A 20,231-nucleotide genomic window follows, 5' to 3' on the forward strand; every position below is an offset into this window, starting at 1 on the left:
GGATCCTTTAACGCCTCCTTTGCCAGTTTATCAGCTTCCTCGTTCCCCTTTACCCGACATGAGTTGGAACCCACACAATATCATTTCTGTTTAACACGTATTTAATAATAGGAAGACATAAGTAATTAACATTCATACATTATGAAACGCAATTACAATAAAATACAATGAATGCATCTAATAATATTAATAAAAAACATAACGTTACATACCTCTGTTTGCTTTAAAAACGTCACGGGGACTGCCGACGATTTCAGGAAACGACGTTGTCCTTTCTGGTGAAAGAAATCATCTTCAAAAAAATGAGCACTGCAAACTCTAATATGTATGAGCGAATGTTCGGGTGTGTTGATATCTCGGTTCAGCGCGTGCAACCACAGTTTCAATCGCTCAGGATTGGATATAGGAAATCTGTGAAATGTAAAGTGTTTTCCAGGCGGAAAAAAACGTTTAGGTTTTAAAAGATTTAAACACCCAGGATACGCACACGTAAGGACCATTTTAAACAATAATATGACACAAAGACATAAATGTCATTCAACATACAATACAATTTGAGATAACAGCAAAGGTAGGTGGCAATATGCACTAAGAATGCAACGCGCCAAAAAACGAAAGAAGAAGAAGAACACAATTTGAACTATCCTCCTTTTCACAGTCGCTTTGTAAACAGTGGGGCCAGAGAACTTTCACTCACAGTAAACTTCCGGCTTCTGAACTGGTTGCAGTTCCACTCTGGTTCCATATGAGGGCGCTCACAGGACGAGTGCAGAATGAATAGAGGTCTATGGAGCTATACCCCTCAAAATCCACTTTTGTCTAGTAATTTTAATGTTGTGTTCGAAAGGAGATGCAAAGAAATTACTCATTGGTGGGTGTTAGATTTTTTAGAGTCACTTATTTGCTTTAAAAAGTCTTTTAAAAGGTCAATGACGTCATACACATCGTGCGACCAGAGATACTGATTTACGGCAATCCTTCAGTCACTTTGGTGCTTTCACGCTCTGCACTTTCTTTTCTCTCGAGACTTCGACAACACAGCTGTCACAGGTAGATACAAGTGCTAGAAGAGTTTTTGTTTTGTTGTTTTAAAAGACCACACCGAAAATACACACAGACATATTTGACAATTAACACATACGTTACCTTTTTCCGTCCTTGGGAAATGAGAAATAGGACAACCCTTGCCCAGTATTAGAACAATTCATCATTGCACTGACACCTGCGAGGCATTTTTCTCCTTTTTCAATTTTTATTGATATTTATCACTATTGAGCGGGACATTGGTTTTTGTTGTTGTTTTTTAAGGAATACTATACCATATGTATCCTGTATTTCCTAACACAAGAATAACACAAGTAGTAACGTTACTCAAATTCTATTTATTTTCCATGTAAATTTTCTGGTCCCGCTTCGGATGACACGATGGCATCAAGCGGTATCTATGGTCGTAATCAGTCCTTCACTGACCAATCAGCGTTCATTAGCAGAATGCTAGTGTGTTATAGGCAAAAACAACTCAACCTGAAAGAAATCAAAAGGACATAAGTACTCGTTCATTCAACTTTCGACCTATAACCCACGTTGAACTTGCAAAACCTACAATCAAATCTGAGATTTCTCAACGGCAATCGGGTGAAAGAGACTAATTTAGCCGTCTAGCTACATAGACTACCATTCAATTTGCACTCATGGGCGATCACCCCCAGTGGAACTCTGGTGGAACTACAACCAAAATTCGGTACAATAGGACTTAATAGGGAGTGACCAAGCTCTCCGTAGACGGGCTCTGATGGGGCGGTACTTCCTCTGGCGACATCGAGCGTGACCTTTCAACGTGATGACGTAGTTCCCGGCGTGTTACAGATCAGCTTGATCCGAACAATTGTAGTTAAAAAGTATAAATATATATGTTTTTTTTTTTAAAAATGACCTATTGTTTCACTAGATAAGACCCTCTTCCTCAGCTGCGATCGTGCACAGCCCGTTGAAGCACTTCAAAGACCTTTGAAACTGCATTGATTTGGACTTGTGTTTTGTTTTGTTTTCCTCAAAAAACTAAATTTCTCTTCCACTGAGGAAAGAAAGACATGGATATCTTGGATGGCAATGGGGTGAGTAAATTATTAGGAAATTTTCATGTCTAACACAAAAGCATAATTGACCATAATTTCACTTTGTACACTGGTCACAAATTATGGTACTTACAGACTGGTGGGAGTGTATTGCAGGGTGGACAAAACTTATTCCAGATGATGAGAGTGTTTTCCTGTTTAAAACACTTTCAGGACTTGTGAGCATTAAACGAAGTTTAGACGGAGCATCTGCAAACTGTCTCGTGGTAGTTCCTGGATCAGAGTCCTGTTGCTTTACTGGTGTTGAGTGTGGAACATAGTTTTTTCAGCTAGTACGAGCATGCTGTTGCATTTGGTGGCTTGTTTGAGCTAGTTTTTATTTAATAGCGCAAAGTAGCCAAGCTCAATGAACTTTAATTAAGTTGAAATGTAGAAAGATTTTAATGTAAAAAGGAAGAAATTATTTTGATCTATTGTTTTGGTCTGTTTTTCATTGACCTGCATCTCCTGATTATTCACTTGTCCAGCAAATCAAACACTTCATCATCTGGGCAGTCTATTTCATTTTCAGCCAGAAGGTCCCCACCGAAATCGACGCCTATGCAATGTACAATGTACAAAACTGGCCTATGCCATCTCATACCATCAAGGCAAAGTGCTACCATTACTAAAAGTCTGTTTGTAGCAAGTTTAGTCTTCGTGCTACTCCTACTCTCTGTGCGATGTTGTTGTGCCGGTTCAGCTGGACTTGGCAAACGCATCGAGCCAACATGCTATTTACGAAGCTCTGCTAAACAAAGGCCAAGCTACCCTGCCAAATCATACAGGTATCCGAAGGAAAATAAAATCAAGTCGGCCCTACCAGGATATCCTTCTGCTATTGACAATCCTCCTCTTGGCTGGAGATGTCGAGCCTAACCCTGGTCCGCACGGATCCGGTATTGGTGACGCCGGCCTCTCTATAGATGCGCATGGCTGTCGCCTTGGACCTGCCTTGGGCTACCGGCGAGACAACAACAGAAATCAGAGTCTGAACGTGGGACGACGCCGAAGATCATGCGGGTGCTCATGGATGGCATCGATGGACATCATGCTGCAGTCTTCCGTGGATGCGCTGAATCCATGTGTTGTCTCTGGTCTAGATTCCACCTCACACGGAGCAACACGCGAGGAGCACTTCGGAACTTTGACGCACACAAGCGGTGAGTTTTCATCGCTCATGCTACCGAAGCTGGGGATCTCTACACCGGTAAAGCGGCCTGTTCGTGATAAACGAAAACTTACTGATCTCAATCCAGCTATCAGGAAACACCGTAAGTTTACACTTTTCCAAACTCTAAACCATGCAAAAATTCTATGGGACCCACGCTCCAAACCCAAGGGGATTACTAGGCGGACACATTAATATCCTTAGCATGATCTCAAAGAGCGATCAAATGGAACATCTACTAAACAATTCCAACCTGGATTTTCTTTATGTTTCAGAAACGTGGTTAAGTAAATATTCCCCAGAAGCAGCTGTTAATGTATCTGGATACAATGTTTACGGTCCAAGGCATTAAAGACATTGGACTGTAAGAGTAATAGCTATCATCAATCATTGTAACATAATCAAAAAACACAACATGTTTAGCTTTGAAAACTTCAGACACTTTGCTGATGCCTGTCTTGTTTTTAAGGTACTCCATGGGCTAGCTCCACCACCACTGTGCCAGTTTATAAAACAGAAAGATAAGGTCAATAGAGTAACCTGAGCAACCACCAGAGGGGATTGCATAGTTCAATATAGACAAAGTAGGATTGGAACAACAGCCTTTTCTATCAGAGCCACAATTTATTGGAATAGTCTGCCCACTGGGTTAAGGGAGTGTAATAGTCTCTCCTCTTTTAAAAAAACAGCTTAAATCTTGGGTTAGGGACAATTACAATTGTAACCATACACCAAATATTTAAAGCTACACTGTGTGATTTTTACCCCCATCTAGCGGTGAAAAGGTATATGACCATCCAGTGAATATTAGTTTCTGTTCCTCTCAATTCCGATTTCGTTTTAACTCCTACGGTGGCCAATGTAGTCCAAGATTGGAATGCAGCATTACAACTGCATTATCACATTAGGCTATGTTAATTGTGTATAAAGTAAAATAAATGAAAAATAACAAAAATTTAAAGTGCCTACATATAACTTATAGCCTACAAATTATAGCGCCATTAAAATATTAATCACATGTTATCCGTCATAGAACACGGATTTATGTTACAAGGTAAACAATACTTTTCATCATTGACGCGAGGAAACCTATCCTAGATGTCGTTCTAGCGTTATGCACAGCACACCATGATATAATTAGCCAAGCAACTTCCAATATACACAAACAGGCTTAATTAACGTTACCTGTCGAGAAGAAAGCAGGCAACGTCGGCATCCTTTTTAAAATCGTTGCTCGTCATGAGCTCTTTCCATCTTGGAAAGGCCACTCCAATATTTACTTCTGTCTTGTTGATTTGCCTGTTGCGTTGCAGTCTTAATTCTCTTTTTCGCTTCCTTGGCGACTCCGATACGTACCCTCGAGAATAAGAGTGATCCTCCATCAGCAACAGACTTTCAAAAAGGCTTTCAGGTTTTTATATATCAGTCTCAAGCAATCCCCCTCTTGAGATTCGACACGGTGCCATCGAGTGTTAAAACGCGAAAGGCGAAGCTTGAATTAACGGGTATGTCCCTCTTTGGCTAATGTACTTTCAAGATGGAGGGGCAACATGGCGACCGACATTAGAACCCCCCACCCGTATGTATTTTCAATGGCATATTATACACTCACGAGAATACTTTATTACTTGAACGAAGTAAATATACATTAATGAGCACATATATTTTTGAAAGAACTAAGTGTTTTTAGCTAAGAATAAACTAAAAAAGTTACACAGTGTAGCTTTAAGTCCATGAACATACTTGTTTTTATTGCCTTTTTTATTTTATGTTATTAGATATACTGCAATCAAGTTGAGGGTTGGGTAAAGTGAGCAATATATTGTCTGTTTAAGGGTATGCTCATATTGATTTAAAATTCCTGCTATATTATATTGCTACTGTATTTATTAAATATATAGCATATTTTTATTGACTTTTGTATTTCAGGATGCCTGTTAAGACCTGGCTAGGGACAACAGAGGGAAATTAGCACTTGTAGCTAACTCTGGCTTGTTTACAACAAGTAACTTGTTTGTTGATCAATGAGCATTGTCCCCATCAAATAAATGAATAAAATAAAATAAACATTAGCCAAAAACTCTCCTGTTTCCTGGACCTCCAGCTCAGCGCTATTGTCTTTTGCTAGGGACTCTAGATTTCCACGAGAGTCTTTTTTACTTAGGCGTAAAATAAAAATAGAAAAATTTTACAAGTCTATAGTAATAGGAAGATATTAGTGATAAACATTCACACGTTACCTCTGTTTGCTGTAAAAACGTATTGGGCACAGCCAGAAAGCGGCGATCTCCTTGCTGGGAGGGTTTGAAATCATCGTTGAAAAAGTGATCACTGCACACTCTCTTACATATTAGAGCATGTTCGGGTGTGTTGATATCCAAGCACAGCGCGAGCAACCACAGTTTCAATCGCTCAGGATTGTGTATAGGAAGTCTATGAAAAGTCAAAAATTTCTGTCCTGACGAAATTTTTCTTTTAGCCTTTTTTATATTAAAACACCCAGGATACGCACACGAAATGGGCATTTTAAACGTTAAACTTACATAAAGACATTTGAATATGTGTATATGGTCCTCCTTCCTCACATTTGTAAACACGGACTCGTTACTTCCGCTTAAGTCAAGCGTGACCCTTTCAACGTAATTGCGGATTACGTGACGTCACGAAGCCGTATCACAGACGATCACAGAACAGAGCAAGGAGAGCATTTTTTGCTTATAAAACTTAAACTTTTACATTTATTCTTTAAATGACCTATCGTTTCGCTAGATAAGAAACGTATTCATCGTCTGGCGTCGTTTAAAGCCCTTTGAAGCTGCACTGAAACTGTCATTTGGACCTTAAACCGTTTGGGGCCCATTGAAGTCCACTATATGGAGAAAAATCCTGGAATGTTTTCATCAAAAACCTTAATTTCCTTTCGACTGAAGAAAGAAAGACATGGACATCTTGGATGACATGGGGGTGAGAAATTATCAGCAAGTTCTTTTAAAAGTGAACTAATCCTTTAACAGCGAATTTTAATTTTTGTGTGAACTATCCCTTTAAAATAAATGTAGAGATAAAATAATAATTTTAAAAAATTAACAAGCTGTTACATAAGTAACAAGTAAGTTATATAAGCATGTAATCAATCTTAATATAACAAAAATATTACAATATAGTTCAAGAAATACCTCATTTGGCTGAAAAAACAGCACAGGCACAGCTGACGATTTCAGAAGTCGTTTTGACTTTCCCTTCTCTGGTTCGAAATCCTCGGGTGTGAAATGTTCACTGCATAGCCTGGATCTCTCGATTTTTTCCACGGGTGTATTTACATCCCAGCAAATAGCCAGCAGCCAGAGCTTCAATCGCTCAGAATCATTTACAGGGAATGTGTGAAATGTTAATCTATCTCCCTTTGATGTCAGTGCACGTAATCTTACGACTTTATTTATTCGGAAACATCCTGGATAGACGCACGAACGCACCATTTTAAGACTAATACAATAGATTTGTGCTAAAACGACTCAATCCTTTTCGCCGTTGCTATAAACAACGCTCGCTTCCGTGCTCGTGACTCTTAACCGGATCTTACGCTACAACATAGATATATAAAATATAGACTTCTCATTGGCCTCGGGAACGTACCATAGAATGTTTACATAGAAACACATTCGACCACTTATACACTAGTTAGGAACAGAGTGCTGGGATGATGGTATTGAAAGCCTATTTAATAAATCTTACCTGTCGCAAAATTGACTTGTAAAACAGCCCTTTTTTAGGTGTAAACTTAACATTGTGGACATCAAATCAAGTATTGAATTGCACCTTTTCATGTTATAGAGGGAGTTTACTTCATTTTAATTTCTCTCTCATTTACATCTTTGTATCTCGAACCAGTTTCTGCTCTTCTGACCTACATTTGTTATGTTGTAATTTACACAAACAGAATATCAATGTGTACATATCTATATTTTAAAATGAGACTGCAATGCACAAATGCATTTTTGTGGAAAATGCAAACATGTCATTTTGCTTGGTTCTTTATTTGAAATGTCAACTTTGTGAAGATACACCTTGAAAGCCAGTATGTTGAAACATTAAATGAAAGATTAAGGTTTTTTTTTTTAATCCAAGGAAATAGTGTTGCCCTTTGTACAGGAATTAATAAATCCTGGAAAGTTGCAAAAAGAATGAAAACCATCCTTCATTTTTACAATGAACAAAGCGTAGATACACCAGCCACTGTTTTTAATGCCTGTTGTACAAAGATGTGGTCAATGTTATTAGTGTTTCATAATAGAGAGAATGGGCAGTAATCCCTTTGGAGATCACTTGTGTATAATGTGGCACTGTATAAAATTCAGCAATTCAGTCCTCTAAATGTAACCCATACAACCAAAAAAAAAAAAAAAAAAAAAAAACCTGTACAGCCTCATAACTACTATAACATGGAAAATACAATGACAAAACATTTGCTTTCCAGTCCTTGGAATCACTATCAATATCCTTAAGCCAATTCAATGGCATTCAGGTTTTGTCAGCTTTGTAGAATTACACGGAGCCATCTAGGAGAAACGTTTCCCCGAGATACCTCCTTCACTCTGCAATTTTGATGTGCGCTTATGGCGTGAGTCTCAGTTCAGTGTCATGGTCTGAAGTCCGTGTCACTGTCTGAATCGGTCTCGGTGGGTGTTTTGTCCGTCTCCAGGTGCAGTTCTCTGACAGTAAGGATGCGTATGAGCATGCTGTCCAGAATCTCACCACTCAGCGAGGTGGTCGAGAACCACATGGGACTGCTGGGTACACAGGAACGCTCAGGGCTCAGGTAGAACTGGGTCGTGCATTGCCTCACACTGGGTGAGCTGGAAGAAAAATACAAGTGTATTATAGGGCAGCAATGATATTCCCTTAATTTTATTGCATTTACTTTTTAGAAAGTTCAAAAGAACAGCATTTATCTGAAATAAAAATATTTTGTAACATTAAACTCTACCGTTCAAAAGTTTGGGGTCAGTACGATTTTTTAAAACATTTTTTTCTAAAGAAATTAACTTTTATTCAGCAAGGATGCATTCAATTGATCAAAAGTGAGAGTCATGACATTTGTAGTCACAAAAAATTGAGGGCTTGACATTTTGTGCTCACCAGCCACTGTGGCTAGTGGTTTTCCAAAGTTACTATCCACTCAGCATTTTCACTGGCCACAATTTCGACATCGATACCATGGGGGAAAACTGCCATATAGATAGTTTTATTATCTTCTCATAATTTGGCAGCAGTTATATTAGGCTGCTGTCACTTTAAGACCTGACGCACGGATGCATTATACTGTTTCACATGCGTTTTCTTTTTCAATTGTTTACATTCACTTAAAACATAACTGTGTTTGTTTACGTGAATACTCGCCAAGACCAGGGTATTGACATTACTTTGTGTGTTTTTGACTGTTTAAGCACTTTAAGCAGCGAAAGAGAGAGATATATCAAATTCAACCCACCAAAGTGACTAGTAGTAGTGACTGTTACATGTCACCGCTGAAATCCACCCGCATTTGGAGGGTGATAATGTCAAGCCCTATATGGGTGTATACGTGTGTGTGTGTGTGTGTATATATATATAAGCTGTCATTTCACATTTCAAACGAACATACCATTTTGAGATATAGAATTCGTACAGCCTGACAGGACAGCGGAGAGGATTGTCTGAATTTTCCTTTATCTCATATATAGTGTCATTGTCCTCCTCCTCTTCCTTTCTTTTCTTTGCAGGGACACCATCTACATTGAGCAAAAACAAATGATACACACAACAAGAACACAAAACACACAATCAGGCTATGACGGTATGACTGACCACTGACCAGAGCTTGTGTCATCTTTGGGGGGATAGAAACGCAAACAGGCCACTTTGGTGCTGCCCTTGCTTCGAGAGCAGCGGACGATGTGGCCGAAAGAGAGGCGACGGTGCTGCTCCACGGTCTTGTAGTTGAAGAACTTGGTGAAGAAATAGAGCAGCGTGTTGAGCAGCACGCCAGGTGAAAACGCTCCCAGCTGCTTACAGTCCCACAGATACTCCTCCTCCACACGAGAATGAACGTAACCTGCACAAACACACAGAGGAGTTTGTAGCACAACAGAGACACAAGCGACTCGTGTGTCAGTTTCTTAAAATACTCACCAGTGGGCAAAATAGTTGGTTTCCATCCTTTGAGTATGTTGGTCATTTCATTGCAGAATTTGGTGTAGAACAGATCCGAGAAGATGTTCTCCATCCGATTGTTCTCAAACAGGAACTGTAAACATGAACGATGAGAGACAATTAAACTAAATAAAACATGACTGAATGTGTTGAGTTTGTGTGATTTCTTCTCGTTTCACCTGCTGGATGCCCAAGCAGAGGTAAAAGACGCTGTCAGGGCTGTACTTCTCTCCGTTGGGTCGACGAACTTCATAGATGAACTTGCAGAGGCCGTAACTCAGTTCAGCCGTGCAACACTTCAACAGGTCCTCCTTTATTGTCATAGTACGCGCTGTGGATGATGAAGGACGTGTTTGATGTTTAAATGGCATGTTGAAGATTGTGTAGCTTAACTAGTAAAGCATGATGCAAGCAATGGTAAAGTTCATGGTTCAAATCCCTCTAAATGCATATAGTAAAAAAAAAATATATAACTTGTGAATAATTGTTTTACATTGTGGAACTTTCTTTTGGGGATAATATGTTGGGTATAAAGCAAACTGAGACCTACAGCCAAATTTGGGAGTCTCCATGTTGGGTTGGGCGTTCCTCCAGCGCACCCAGTCTCTCCAGGCATTGACTGCGTACTCATGTTGCAGTTTGGAGAGGCTTGAGAAGTTGTCCAGAGCTGGTTTGGCTGGAACCACTGCTGCACTCTTGCGGCCCTACACACACAAATAAAACAATCAAACATGTAATCAGTGATGGTAAAATATAAAAGTTATAAACACTACCACAGCTACAAATAAATAATTTAAAAAGTTACAAATTTCATGTTATCTGTCCAATGGATTGAATTAAAGAGTATATTTAAACATCAACTGAGTAGCACTTTATTTACAACCCTATTCCTAATGTTGATGAAATTTTTATAGTAATTATAATAACCGTGTAATAACTAGGCACCAATCCTGAACCTATCCCTAACCCCTAGCCTTTCTTATTCAAAACATTAGTAGGTAACACTAGGGGTGTGTATTCACACCAGGGATTTTGCCAGCCGATTTTGCCCGGGCTTCAGCCCCGAATGTTTTGAGTCAAGCCCCGAATGTAATGATGATTGTCACTGAGCAAATATGAAACTGGACAAACAATAGCCTATGTAAACGCCCGAAATCATAAGTTGCTTTATTTCAATGCGCTTTGGCTTTGCATGCATACAGCCTGTAAAAAATAGATCTTAAAAATAATCTAGCCTATAGAATACATTTCTTTGCTGTCGGTAGCCTATGGGCTACTCCGTTTCTTCCTCTCTGTTAAATATGCAGTAGCAGCAGGTAGGGGAGGAGCTAGCACAGTCAACCGCAAGAGCGCGAGTTAACAACTGAGACAGTCAGCAAGCAGGAAAGAAAAAATTAAAGAAAAATGAAGCAAACGAGACTTTGGGGATTTTTCGGAAAGAAGTCAGTTTTTTTATCCTTAAAGTCTGAAGATAGATCATCATCTGGCTGGCTTTCACTGTAGGCCTATTTGTTTAACTAGCTAGTTATTACCATAGGCTAACATTATAACGTTAGCACTTAGGCCTACTGGCATTTTCTAGTAAAGAATCTCTTCCGGATAAAAACACAGGAGAAGAAGCTGAAACAAGTGATAGAAGATTGCTCACTCACTCAAATTTAAAATAACGTGATCATCATCAAACATTAAACGTAAATCAAAAATCCGCTTAATATTATCAAAGGTGGACCACCTGTCCTGCATTTTGTGAAGCTGTGAAGAATGTGAAGCTTTGTTGTCCCGCAAGTCATAAGCAGTGTGCCTCATTTTATTTAATCCTTTAAATTCCAATTCTAATGTTGCCTTTCTTTATGAAACTTACCAACATTCAAGTGTTGATAAAAAAAGAATGCATGAAGCTAATGAAATGTCTTTAAAATTAAAGTACAGTTAAAGGTATTTTTTAATAAATAAAAATATCTACATTTGAACATAGTATACTGCAAGTGCAAAAATAATACATAAATACTGAACTATAACAAGTAAAGTTTGTTAACTTAAAGAAAACTTGCAAGTATACTTGCAGTATAAACTAGTAGTTTACTGACAGTACACTTCAGTGTGTACTTTCATAAATAAAAAAATACTAATTGTATTAAAATAGTAAACTACTACTAGTATACTTATAAGTTCACTTGTAGTACAGATGCATTACAAATGAGAAACCTAGTTGTGTACTTAAAGTTTACTACTCTTACACTTATAATACATTAAAACGAATAATACGTCTTCATAAAATGAACTTGAAGTATACTTCTTTTTCGTAAGGGTGGCCAGAAACATTAGTTTTATCCCACTGCACTGAATACTTTCCTTGTTTAACAGGTGTTGTTTTCTCTAAGGATAACCAATAAGCATTAACATAAAATGTATGTGTGACTTGTTTTGTGTTTGTAGTTTGTAGTAAATATACACTTTGATTTGTTTAAATGGTTTGTAGAGGGTAGCAAAGATGAGCTGCAGACTGGGGAGGAGCCAGCAGCACCAGTAGCAGCTGTGCCAGGATCAGACATGGAAACTGGTAAAAATTAATCAGTAATTTTACTTTGGAGAAAGATAAAAGTGAAACATTGTTTATCCCAATGCTCCTAATGAAAAGTTTTTGACAGATGTACATTGAGAATTATATACAGTTCGATGCCATGGTGTGTCAATGAACGTAGACTAAAGTCATCCATGTATAGAGGGAATGCATTAACGTCACTTTCCCGCCGGAACACGCCCCCTCAGCCAGACTGAGTGGCAAAAGAGCTGCTGCTTGGCGGGAGTTAATAGGGGAAACTGCGAAAACGCGAGTAAAACAAACTATTATCGGTTTAAACTAAAAGTTGGACTCGATATAGTGTTCCTTACAACTTATCAAAGATCCAGTGATCCATGGATATTGACATGCAGCCAGGAATCGTGTTTCCTGACATTTATATGTGCCTGATTTCGACGCCGGGGAAATAAATTAAGAAAATTTGCCTGTAAACGTTTTATATAAATACAATATAGATAGGTCTAAATCCGAGTGATCACTTACATTAATGTTATACTGTATATCATCATATCGTCCAGCCCTAAAACTTGTATAGTTTTTTGTCAGTGTTCATTTAAAAACATCCAATTATGCAGAATATAGTCTGTTCTGTAGCTTTTTGCAGTCTGTAAAAATATACAGTACCTCAGATTTCTGGTCAAATCTAGTTGTACAGTCAATCGCAAAGCTCTTTCCCGTTTTAGATGTGTTTTGTGTGTTTTTCACGGCATTCACACTGAAAACAACTGCTGCCGCTCAGTCTTTTTGCCACCTAGTGGGCGTGACCGCATTCACTCCGGGCGACGGTGACGTCATGCGCATACCCTCTATTGCTTTAACTTAGGATCTCATACATCAATTTGACTATTTATGTCAAAAAAATTTTTTTATTTATATTAAAGGGCCCCTATTATGGCATTTAAAATGTTCCTGATATTGTTTTGGGAGTCCTCAACAACAGTTTTACATGCATGCAATGACAAAAAACACTTTCGTTGTCTTATAATATGCATTTATTTTTACCTGATTTGCCAATGCTCAGCGACTCCCTTATGAATCGTTCAAAGATAAAATTTTCCAAACCCCTCCTTTGCGTGACGCTAATCTGCGGTGATTGGTCAATTTGATTTATGTTAGACCATAGCCCACTGATCTGTTCTTCCCAAAACATTTTCTTCAATGGTATTGCTCTACAATTTTAAATATGTAGCACTTGATGAATTAGTTGTTTGAAGCTGATTTGTAATAAGTTATGTGCTGTATCTGTTCTTTTGCATCACAGATGATTCAGGGAGGAGAGAGGATGAGTTAGTCGAGGTCGATAGTACTGTAGTGGAAGATTTAGGAACTGTAGGAACATGCCAAGCCAGAGCAAAACTCAAAGAGTACCCTCTCACCCCCTTTGGACTACAGAGAAGGGCCTTCCAGCCAAAATGGTTTGAGACGTTTGAGTGGTTAGAGTACTCTGCTAGCCGAAATGCAGCATTCTGCTTCTCATGCAGGCTCTTTGGGAAACAAGTGTCTAGAGTTAACAAAGATATGATAACCAGCTCTGTTGGATTTTCAAACTGGAAACGAGCTTTGGACAGCTTTAGAGAGCATGATACTAGTTCAGGACACAAAGCTTCAATGCTTGCTTGGAAGAATTACAAAGCCAGTTTATCACAAGGCAGTGTTGTTGAGAGAATGCATGTGGCCAATGTTGATCAGATAATTGAAAGAAGAGAATACCTCCGTCGTATCACTGCTGTCATTAGCTTTTTGGGAAAGCAAGGCCTCACATTCCGTGGCCATGATGAGAAAGAGTCCTCTGACAATCAGGGAAATTTCTTAGAGATGATGAAATTTCTGGAGGAATTTGACCCCTTTCTCCAAAGCTACACACCTCCTGCCCATTCCACATATCTCTCTACAGGCTCTCAGAATGAAATGATACAATTTTGTGCGGAGGAGGTTACTGCATCCATTATTAAAGAGATGAAGCATTCAAAAATGTATGCAGTGATGGCTGATGAGGCTTGAGATGGTCCTGTGGAACAGCTTGCTGTGTGTGTTCGTTATGTGGGATATGTTGTCTTTCTCTCTCACCACTTGCTGTTGTCTTTCTCTCTCACCACTTGCTGTTGTCTTTCTCTCTCACCACTTGCTGTTGTCTTTCTCTCTCACCACACATACACTGCTTCTGGATGCTTCACATGAAATTGAGCCTGAACACCCCGAACAGCACCGCTCATGACGGAGGCCCCATCGTAAGCCTGAGCCACGCATCACAGGTCTTGCAGGCCTTTGGATTTTAAAACTTCTTCAATGGCCTCTGTGATGGAACGCGCATCGAAAGACTTCAGACTTTTAAGTTTCAGAAAACCACACTTGTGTCGCGCCGACACGGTGTCATTGGTTGTTGCGTTAAATCTTACCCAGATACAATAGTGCTATTTTCTGATTGGCTAACAACACCAGAGAAGACGCGCTTGATTCCTACCGGTTCCACAGTGAGAGCGGCGCGGCCAGAGTTTTGGGTGCTGCGGCATATTAAATATATTACAAATAGTTTTTCAGCGTGAGAAATACAATGTGTGGCGGGAGAGCGTGACAAAAGACTGAAATGAGTGACTGTCACGCTCAATGCGTGACACTTGAGAACCCTGTCACTCATTCATTCCATTCCAAAGATGCACACACGACGCGCAGAAAGACGCGCAACAGTATCGTGTGGCTAGACAGCACGCCGGAATGGAATGTAGTAGGCTACAACAGATCACTTTCCCATAACGCAACTCCGACTACGGAAGCCTGTTAACTCAAAGGCGCAGTGCTTTATTGCAATTGGGTCGGTTCATGTTCACACCGTAAACGAACCGTACCAGAGTTCGTTTGGAACCATACCGAGACCACCTCTTCAGCTAGGTCTCGGTTCGGTTGTTTGGTCCGCACCCGACTTCGATTGCTGTATTCACACCTGCCCAAAAGGTCCGCACCAAGGGGGTAAACGAACTAGAGTTCGATTCAATCAAACCAAACAAGGCAGGTGTGAATACACCCTAGGAATCAATAAGGTTCATTTGTTAACATTATTTAACTACCTTAGTTAACATGAACTAAGAATGAACAATACAGAATTTATTAATCTTAGTTAATATTAATTTAAACATTTACTAATACATTATTAAAATCAAATGTTGTATTATCAAATTTAGTTAATGCACTGTGAACATCAACAATTAGTTAATAAAAATACAGCTGTTTATTAACATTAATAAATACTGTAACAAATGTCTTGCTCATTGTTAGTTCATGTTAGTAAATACATTAACTAATGTTAACTAATGAACCTTATTGTAAAGTGTTACCCATTAGTATAACCCTGCATTATCACTACACTTCAAGTGCACCAGAAGAATCATTTGCAAGTTAGCAAAACATCAAGGAGGAAGGCCTTCAAAGTTGACCAGATAAAAAGAACTGACTAAGCTCCTCAGAAGGTAGGTCTGAAAAAGGGGGTTTAAAGCAATCACATGAGAGTCTTGTTGCATAAGACTGGCTTCAGCTTTATTATGTTTACATTTAAAAATATTATACACCAAGTTTGAGCTTATGATTCACAATTAATAGAAACAGTTTAAATATCTAAAGAGATCCTAACAAAGACAAAACCAGGTTATAAAATTTAGCACTTAAATCTATTCAATTTACATTTTTAGATGTTGTCAACTGCTGTTGTATCGCAACATAGCCTGTGGCATCAGCATTTCTTGGCGAGCGCGAGAACTCATTTACCCTGTTCTTGATGCGTTTTTGGTCACCTGGTCATGCGAAGGAACCTTTGTAGGTTCAATGCCCCTCGCACCATCTCAGTTTGTATTGGATGCCCACTCTTTAGCGATTCAGCCACTTCTGACTCCTCATAAAGAACTCCGACTACGGAAGCCTGTTAACTCAAAGGCGCAGTACTTTATTGCAATTGGGTCGGTTCATGTTCACACCGTAAACGAACCGTACCAGAGTTCGTTTGGAACCGTACCGAGACCACCTCTTCAGCTAGGTCTCGGTTCGGTTGTTTGGTCCGCACCCGAGTTCGATTGCTGTATTCACACCTGCCCAAAAGGTCCGCACCAAGGGGGTAAACGAACTAGAGTTCTATTCAATCGAACCAAACAAGGCAGGTGTGAATACACCCTAGGAATCAATAAGGTTCATTTGTTAACATTATTTAACTACCTTAGTTAACATGAACTAAGAATGAACAATACAGAATTTATTAATCTTAGTTAATATTAATTTAAACATTTACTAATACATTATTAAAATCAAATGTTGTATTATCAAATTTAGTTAATGCACTGTGAACATCAACAATTAGTTAATAAAAATCCAGCTGTTCATTAACATTAATAAATACTGTAACAAATGTCTTGCTCATTGTTAGTTCATGTTAGTAAATACATTAACTAATGTTAACTAATGAACCTTATTGTAAAGTGTTACCCATTAGTATAACCCTGCATTATCACTACACATCAAGTGCACCAGAAGAATCATTTGCAAGTTAGCAAAACATCAAGGAGGAAGGCCTTCAAAGTTGACCAGATAAAAAGAACTGACTAAGCTCCTCAGAAGGTATGTCTGAAAAAGGGGGTTTAAAGCAATCACATGAGAGTCTTGTTGCATAAGACTGGCTTCAGCTTTATTATGTTTACATTTAAAAATATTATACACCAAGTTTGAGCTTATGATTCACAATTAATAGAAACAGTTTAAATATCTAAAGAGATCCTAACAAAGACAAAACCAGGTTATAAAATTTAGCACTTAAATCTATTCAATTTACATTTTTAGATGTTGTCAACTGCTGTTGTATCGCAACATAGCCTGTGGCATCAGCATTTCTTGGCGAGCGCGAGAACTCATTTACCCTGTTCTTGATGCGTTTTTGGTCACTAGGTCATGCGAAGGAACCTTTGTAGGTTCACTGCCCCTCGCACCATCTCAGTTTGTATTGGATGCCCACTCTTTAGCGATTCAGCCACTTCTGACTCCTCATAAAGAGCAGATCCAGCTGCACCTTCGAGGGAGGACGGAACTTGAGATCGGGGTGGCAATGTGATGTTGTTTGCCGACTGTCTGTTTTGCCACTCAGGGTAACACCGCCCTCACTCGTACAGTCTGCCGCTGGGGTGAGTGAATCGTCAAGCCGAGTCCTCAACTTCCGTCTCGTCACACGTGGCTCTCTCAGCTGCAGCACAACAGCCCTGTTGGCCTCCACGAGCCCCTTGTGTGTGCTTCTCAAATCCGCTAGAGCTGCCTTGGCATTGTCATTTCCCTGCTTGCAGTGACGGACCTCCCTCATCAACCCTGCAATCACGTCGTCCCGTCTCAGTTGCGGAGTCAAGTCCCTCAACTCATTCTGTCCTTGATGTTCAGCGCTTGAGACTTGACAAGTCCACAGATACGAATGAGCATGACGATGAAACAGCCTTAGCAGAGCAGGAGAAATAGGGCCGTCAATCGCGATTGACATTTTCTTGCACGCAAAAGGGTATTCAGTTTTTTATAATGAAATATCTCAATATCAGCTCCAGAGGCTTTATTTGAATAGTCATGTATACTAATTTAATGTTACCTGTTTTGAAAATAAATAATTAAATAAAAATAAATAATAAAAAAACACTTTTTTTGAAAGCGAAATTGTTTTGGACGCAACGTTGTTAGCATTCCAAAATCTTTTAAGCAGCTGAAGTGCATCCAGATATTAATACTAATGAGATTATTCGCTCAATTTTATTGTTTCGCGTACCATGCAATCCTTTGACAGCAGCAGCACAAGTGCCATTTTAGGGGGAGGAAGTAACCTTTTCGTAGTTCCAATAACTATTGGTGGAAGTACCCGGATTTTAGCGTGTTCGCACCGCAGGAACTAGGAACGATTTTAGTTCTAGGATGTCCTTTTGGAGGAACTAATTGAGCTCCTTCTGCACAGCACTCTAGGAACTACCAGTGACGTTAGTGTACGCTGATTGGCCGAACGCACGAGAAACACCAGCACCCGCCATTTTTAAGAAAGCTGTGTAAACAGATTATACCCCGTATACTGTATGTACTACACAAACTAAATCTACGAACATGGAAAGGAGAAAATCCAACGCAACTTCAAGGGGACCAAGCCAAACATGATTATGTATTTCTGCTCAGCTAGCAACACTGGACATCAACCACACGGCATGCGTTAATACCCTTTTATATACACTGTCTACTCTCTATGTATAACAGTTCTATCTAATACCATTTTAGACAGAACTGTTCCAGATCATAAACTAATGAACACTGAGAATATGAGCACAAAATGCTCTCAAAATATTGCAGTAAAAAACAAACTGATTTATGTCAACACCTCAGTATGATCAAATAAATGTTATCCTGTATTGCTATAGTTAAAGTGTGTTTGAACATGTTGGTGAAACGTTGAGAATAATTCAACAGTAGTTGTTCTTACCCGTTTCTTCTGAGGGAGGCCATCACGTCCTCTTTTGCGAGATTTGCGTTTGCCAGAATCTGTCGCTTCCTTTTGTGTTTGCCCTCTGAAAAGTTCAATGCTCTCTGAAACGTGAAAGGATCAAGATTAGTGCTGTCAATCGATTGAAAAAAAATAATTGCACATCTTTATTTAATTAAAAGAGTGATCACACCGAACATTCACTTTTTTAATATATTTTTAGATTGTAATAATTTCACATTTGATCTACAAATTAATGTAGACATAGTCAGTAGGACTATATATTTTAAATATTTGATTTAAGTGATAGAAAATATACAGAAATTGAATAAAGTTATCAAACCCTTCAGTCTTCACTGCATAAATTATAAGTTAAATATAGATTAATCATTATTAAAACTTAAAAGGTTATTCACTCAAGAGCAGTTAGTGATTCTGTCTTTGTCTTTTGTTCTTTGAAGACGTCACAGCAGCAGGTTTGTTAGGCTGCTGTCACTAAGACGCACGGACTGACACACATCCGATGCCCTCACAACTCTTACGGTCATTTAGGCCTTTGTTTAATTGATTTAATACTACTTATGATGATAGTCGATAAAGTGGGCCTTTTGGCATAATTTTGTTTTCTTTTGTTCATTCAAGTGCTATAGAAATCAATGTGGCTGGCATGCTATATTTATATATGTGCGTCACGCACAGTTGAGCAAGCGAGCCTTTCAAAAGTATACTCCTTTGGCCGTGAGCGTGGAAAGACATGTTCGGCGTGTATGCACTATCTAGTAGTTGTTTTCAACTGTGCAAGTCACCTGCACATGTGCTATTGTACGCGTACAATCCACACGATCACAAAAATTGAGCTGCATGTGGACTCTTCTGATAACGAAAACACATGAACTTAGAAAACATGAACTTCGTCATGTACTTTGGGCTTGAAGCGGCTTTCTGTGCGAACGAGTCGTGTGTGTGTGTCTCGCACAGACAAGGGATTCACAGAAAGTGTGTCAGTACAGATTTAAATCATTTTTTGTGTTCTAGCGCACTTTAATGGTTTAATAGCACTTGAATGAATGATAGTGCGATCAATGTAATGCTAGACAAAGGAAAAAAACAAATGCTGTGCTAATAATTTAATATTTTTAAATGCGATGAAATTACAAAAATAAATCGCATGCGTTAACGAAAGCCCTAATAAAGATACATGAAGCATGAATGAAAAATAAACAACCTGGATGGTGCATTTCGACTTTTATGCGCAGTAGAAGCTCTTACCGACTGGGAAATCAGCCTCCAAGTCCATCTGTGGCTCTTCTGGTGGGGTAGAGACGGGGGTCAGTGTGGCAGATCTTGTCGGAGGAGGTTTTTCAGGCTCTGGGGGTTGATCCCATGTCTGAGCTGAAGACACAGAGTCCTCCTCCCAACTCAGATTGTTGGAAAGGGCTTCCAGATCAAGGTCTTCCATTATATTTTCAGCCTGATCTGAAAAACAAAAGGCTAGTGAACAAAAAGAAAATGTGTGTGCATGTGTATATTTAAAAATTAGTCAGATCAGAAGAGCTATTATGCCCTTTTTTTTTTACACTAGTTTCACTTTCTTTAGTGCGTGATGTGACTCCAAAGGGAGTTATTCTCTATATCAGTGTGCACCGTTTCTGAACTCCCTGAAACGCCTCCATTGTAGTCTTAATGGATCTTCTGAGGGAAGTCACA

The 20,231-nt window shown here is 39.1% G+C and overlaps 2 protein-coding genes across 5 annotated transcripts in view; both read right to left on the reverse strand.

Annotated features, from left to right (window-relative positions):
- The window catches only part of LOC143702322 (zinc finger MYM-type protein 4-like), a 61,500-nt gene extending 54,644 nt beyond the window's left edge, over positions 1-6,856 (reverse strand). The window contains exons 1-2 of one of the 3 annotated variants that reach the window (XM_077196043.1): positions 6,462-6,856; positions 213-275 (exon numbers count right to left, since the gene is read on the reverse strand). In XM_077196043.1, the coding sequence (XP_077052158.1) occupies positions 213-275; positions 6,462-6,761 (363 nt within the window). In that variant the 5' untranslated portion in view covers positions 6,762-6,856. Of the gene's footprint in view, positions 1-212; positions 276-5,525; positions 5,884-6,461 lie in introns of those variants that run through there. The other 2 variants (XM_077196044.1, XM_077196046.1) reach the window with 2 other exon arrangements.
- Positions 6,857-7,277: 421 nt separating this feature from the next.
- LOC143702324 (zinc finger MYM-type protein 4-like) overlaps positions 7,278-20,231 on the reverse strand; it is a 35,378-nt gene continuing 22,424 nt past the window's right edge. For both annotated transcript variants that reach the window (XM_077196051.1, XM_077196052.1), the window contains exons 20-27: positions 19,794-20,000; positions 18,525-18,628; positions 10,025-10,178; positions 9,654-9,805; positions 9,454-9,568; positions 9,137-9,376; positions 8,927-9,053; positions 7,278-8,138 (exon numbers count right to left, since the gene is read on the reverse strand). In XM_077196051.1, the coding sequence (XP_077052166.1) occupies positions 7,922-8,138; positions 8,927-9,053; positions 9,137-9,376; positions 9,454-9,568; positions 9,654-9,805; positions 10,025-10,178; positions 18,525-18,628; positions 19,794-20,000 (1,316 nt within the window). In that variant the 3' untranslated portion in view covers positions 7,278-7,921. The remainder of the gene's footprint in view (positions 8,139-8,926; positions 9,054-9,136; positions 9,377-9,453; positions 9,569-9,653; positions 9,806-10,024; positions 10,179-18,524; positions 18,629-19,793; positions 20,001-20,231) is intronic.

This window comes from Siphateles boraxobius, unplaced genomic scaffold (genome assembly GCF_051911475.1).
Source record: "Siphateles boraxobius isolate OS27281-9 unplaced genomic scaffold, OSU_SipBor_1 35, whole genome shotgun sequence".
Classification (NCBI taxonomy): Eukaryota; Metazoa; Chordata; class Actinopteri; order Cypriniformes; family Leuciscidae; genus Siphateles; species Siphateles boraxobius.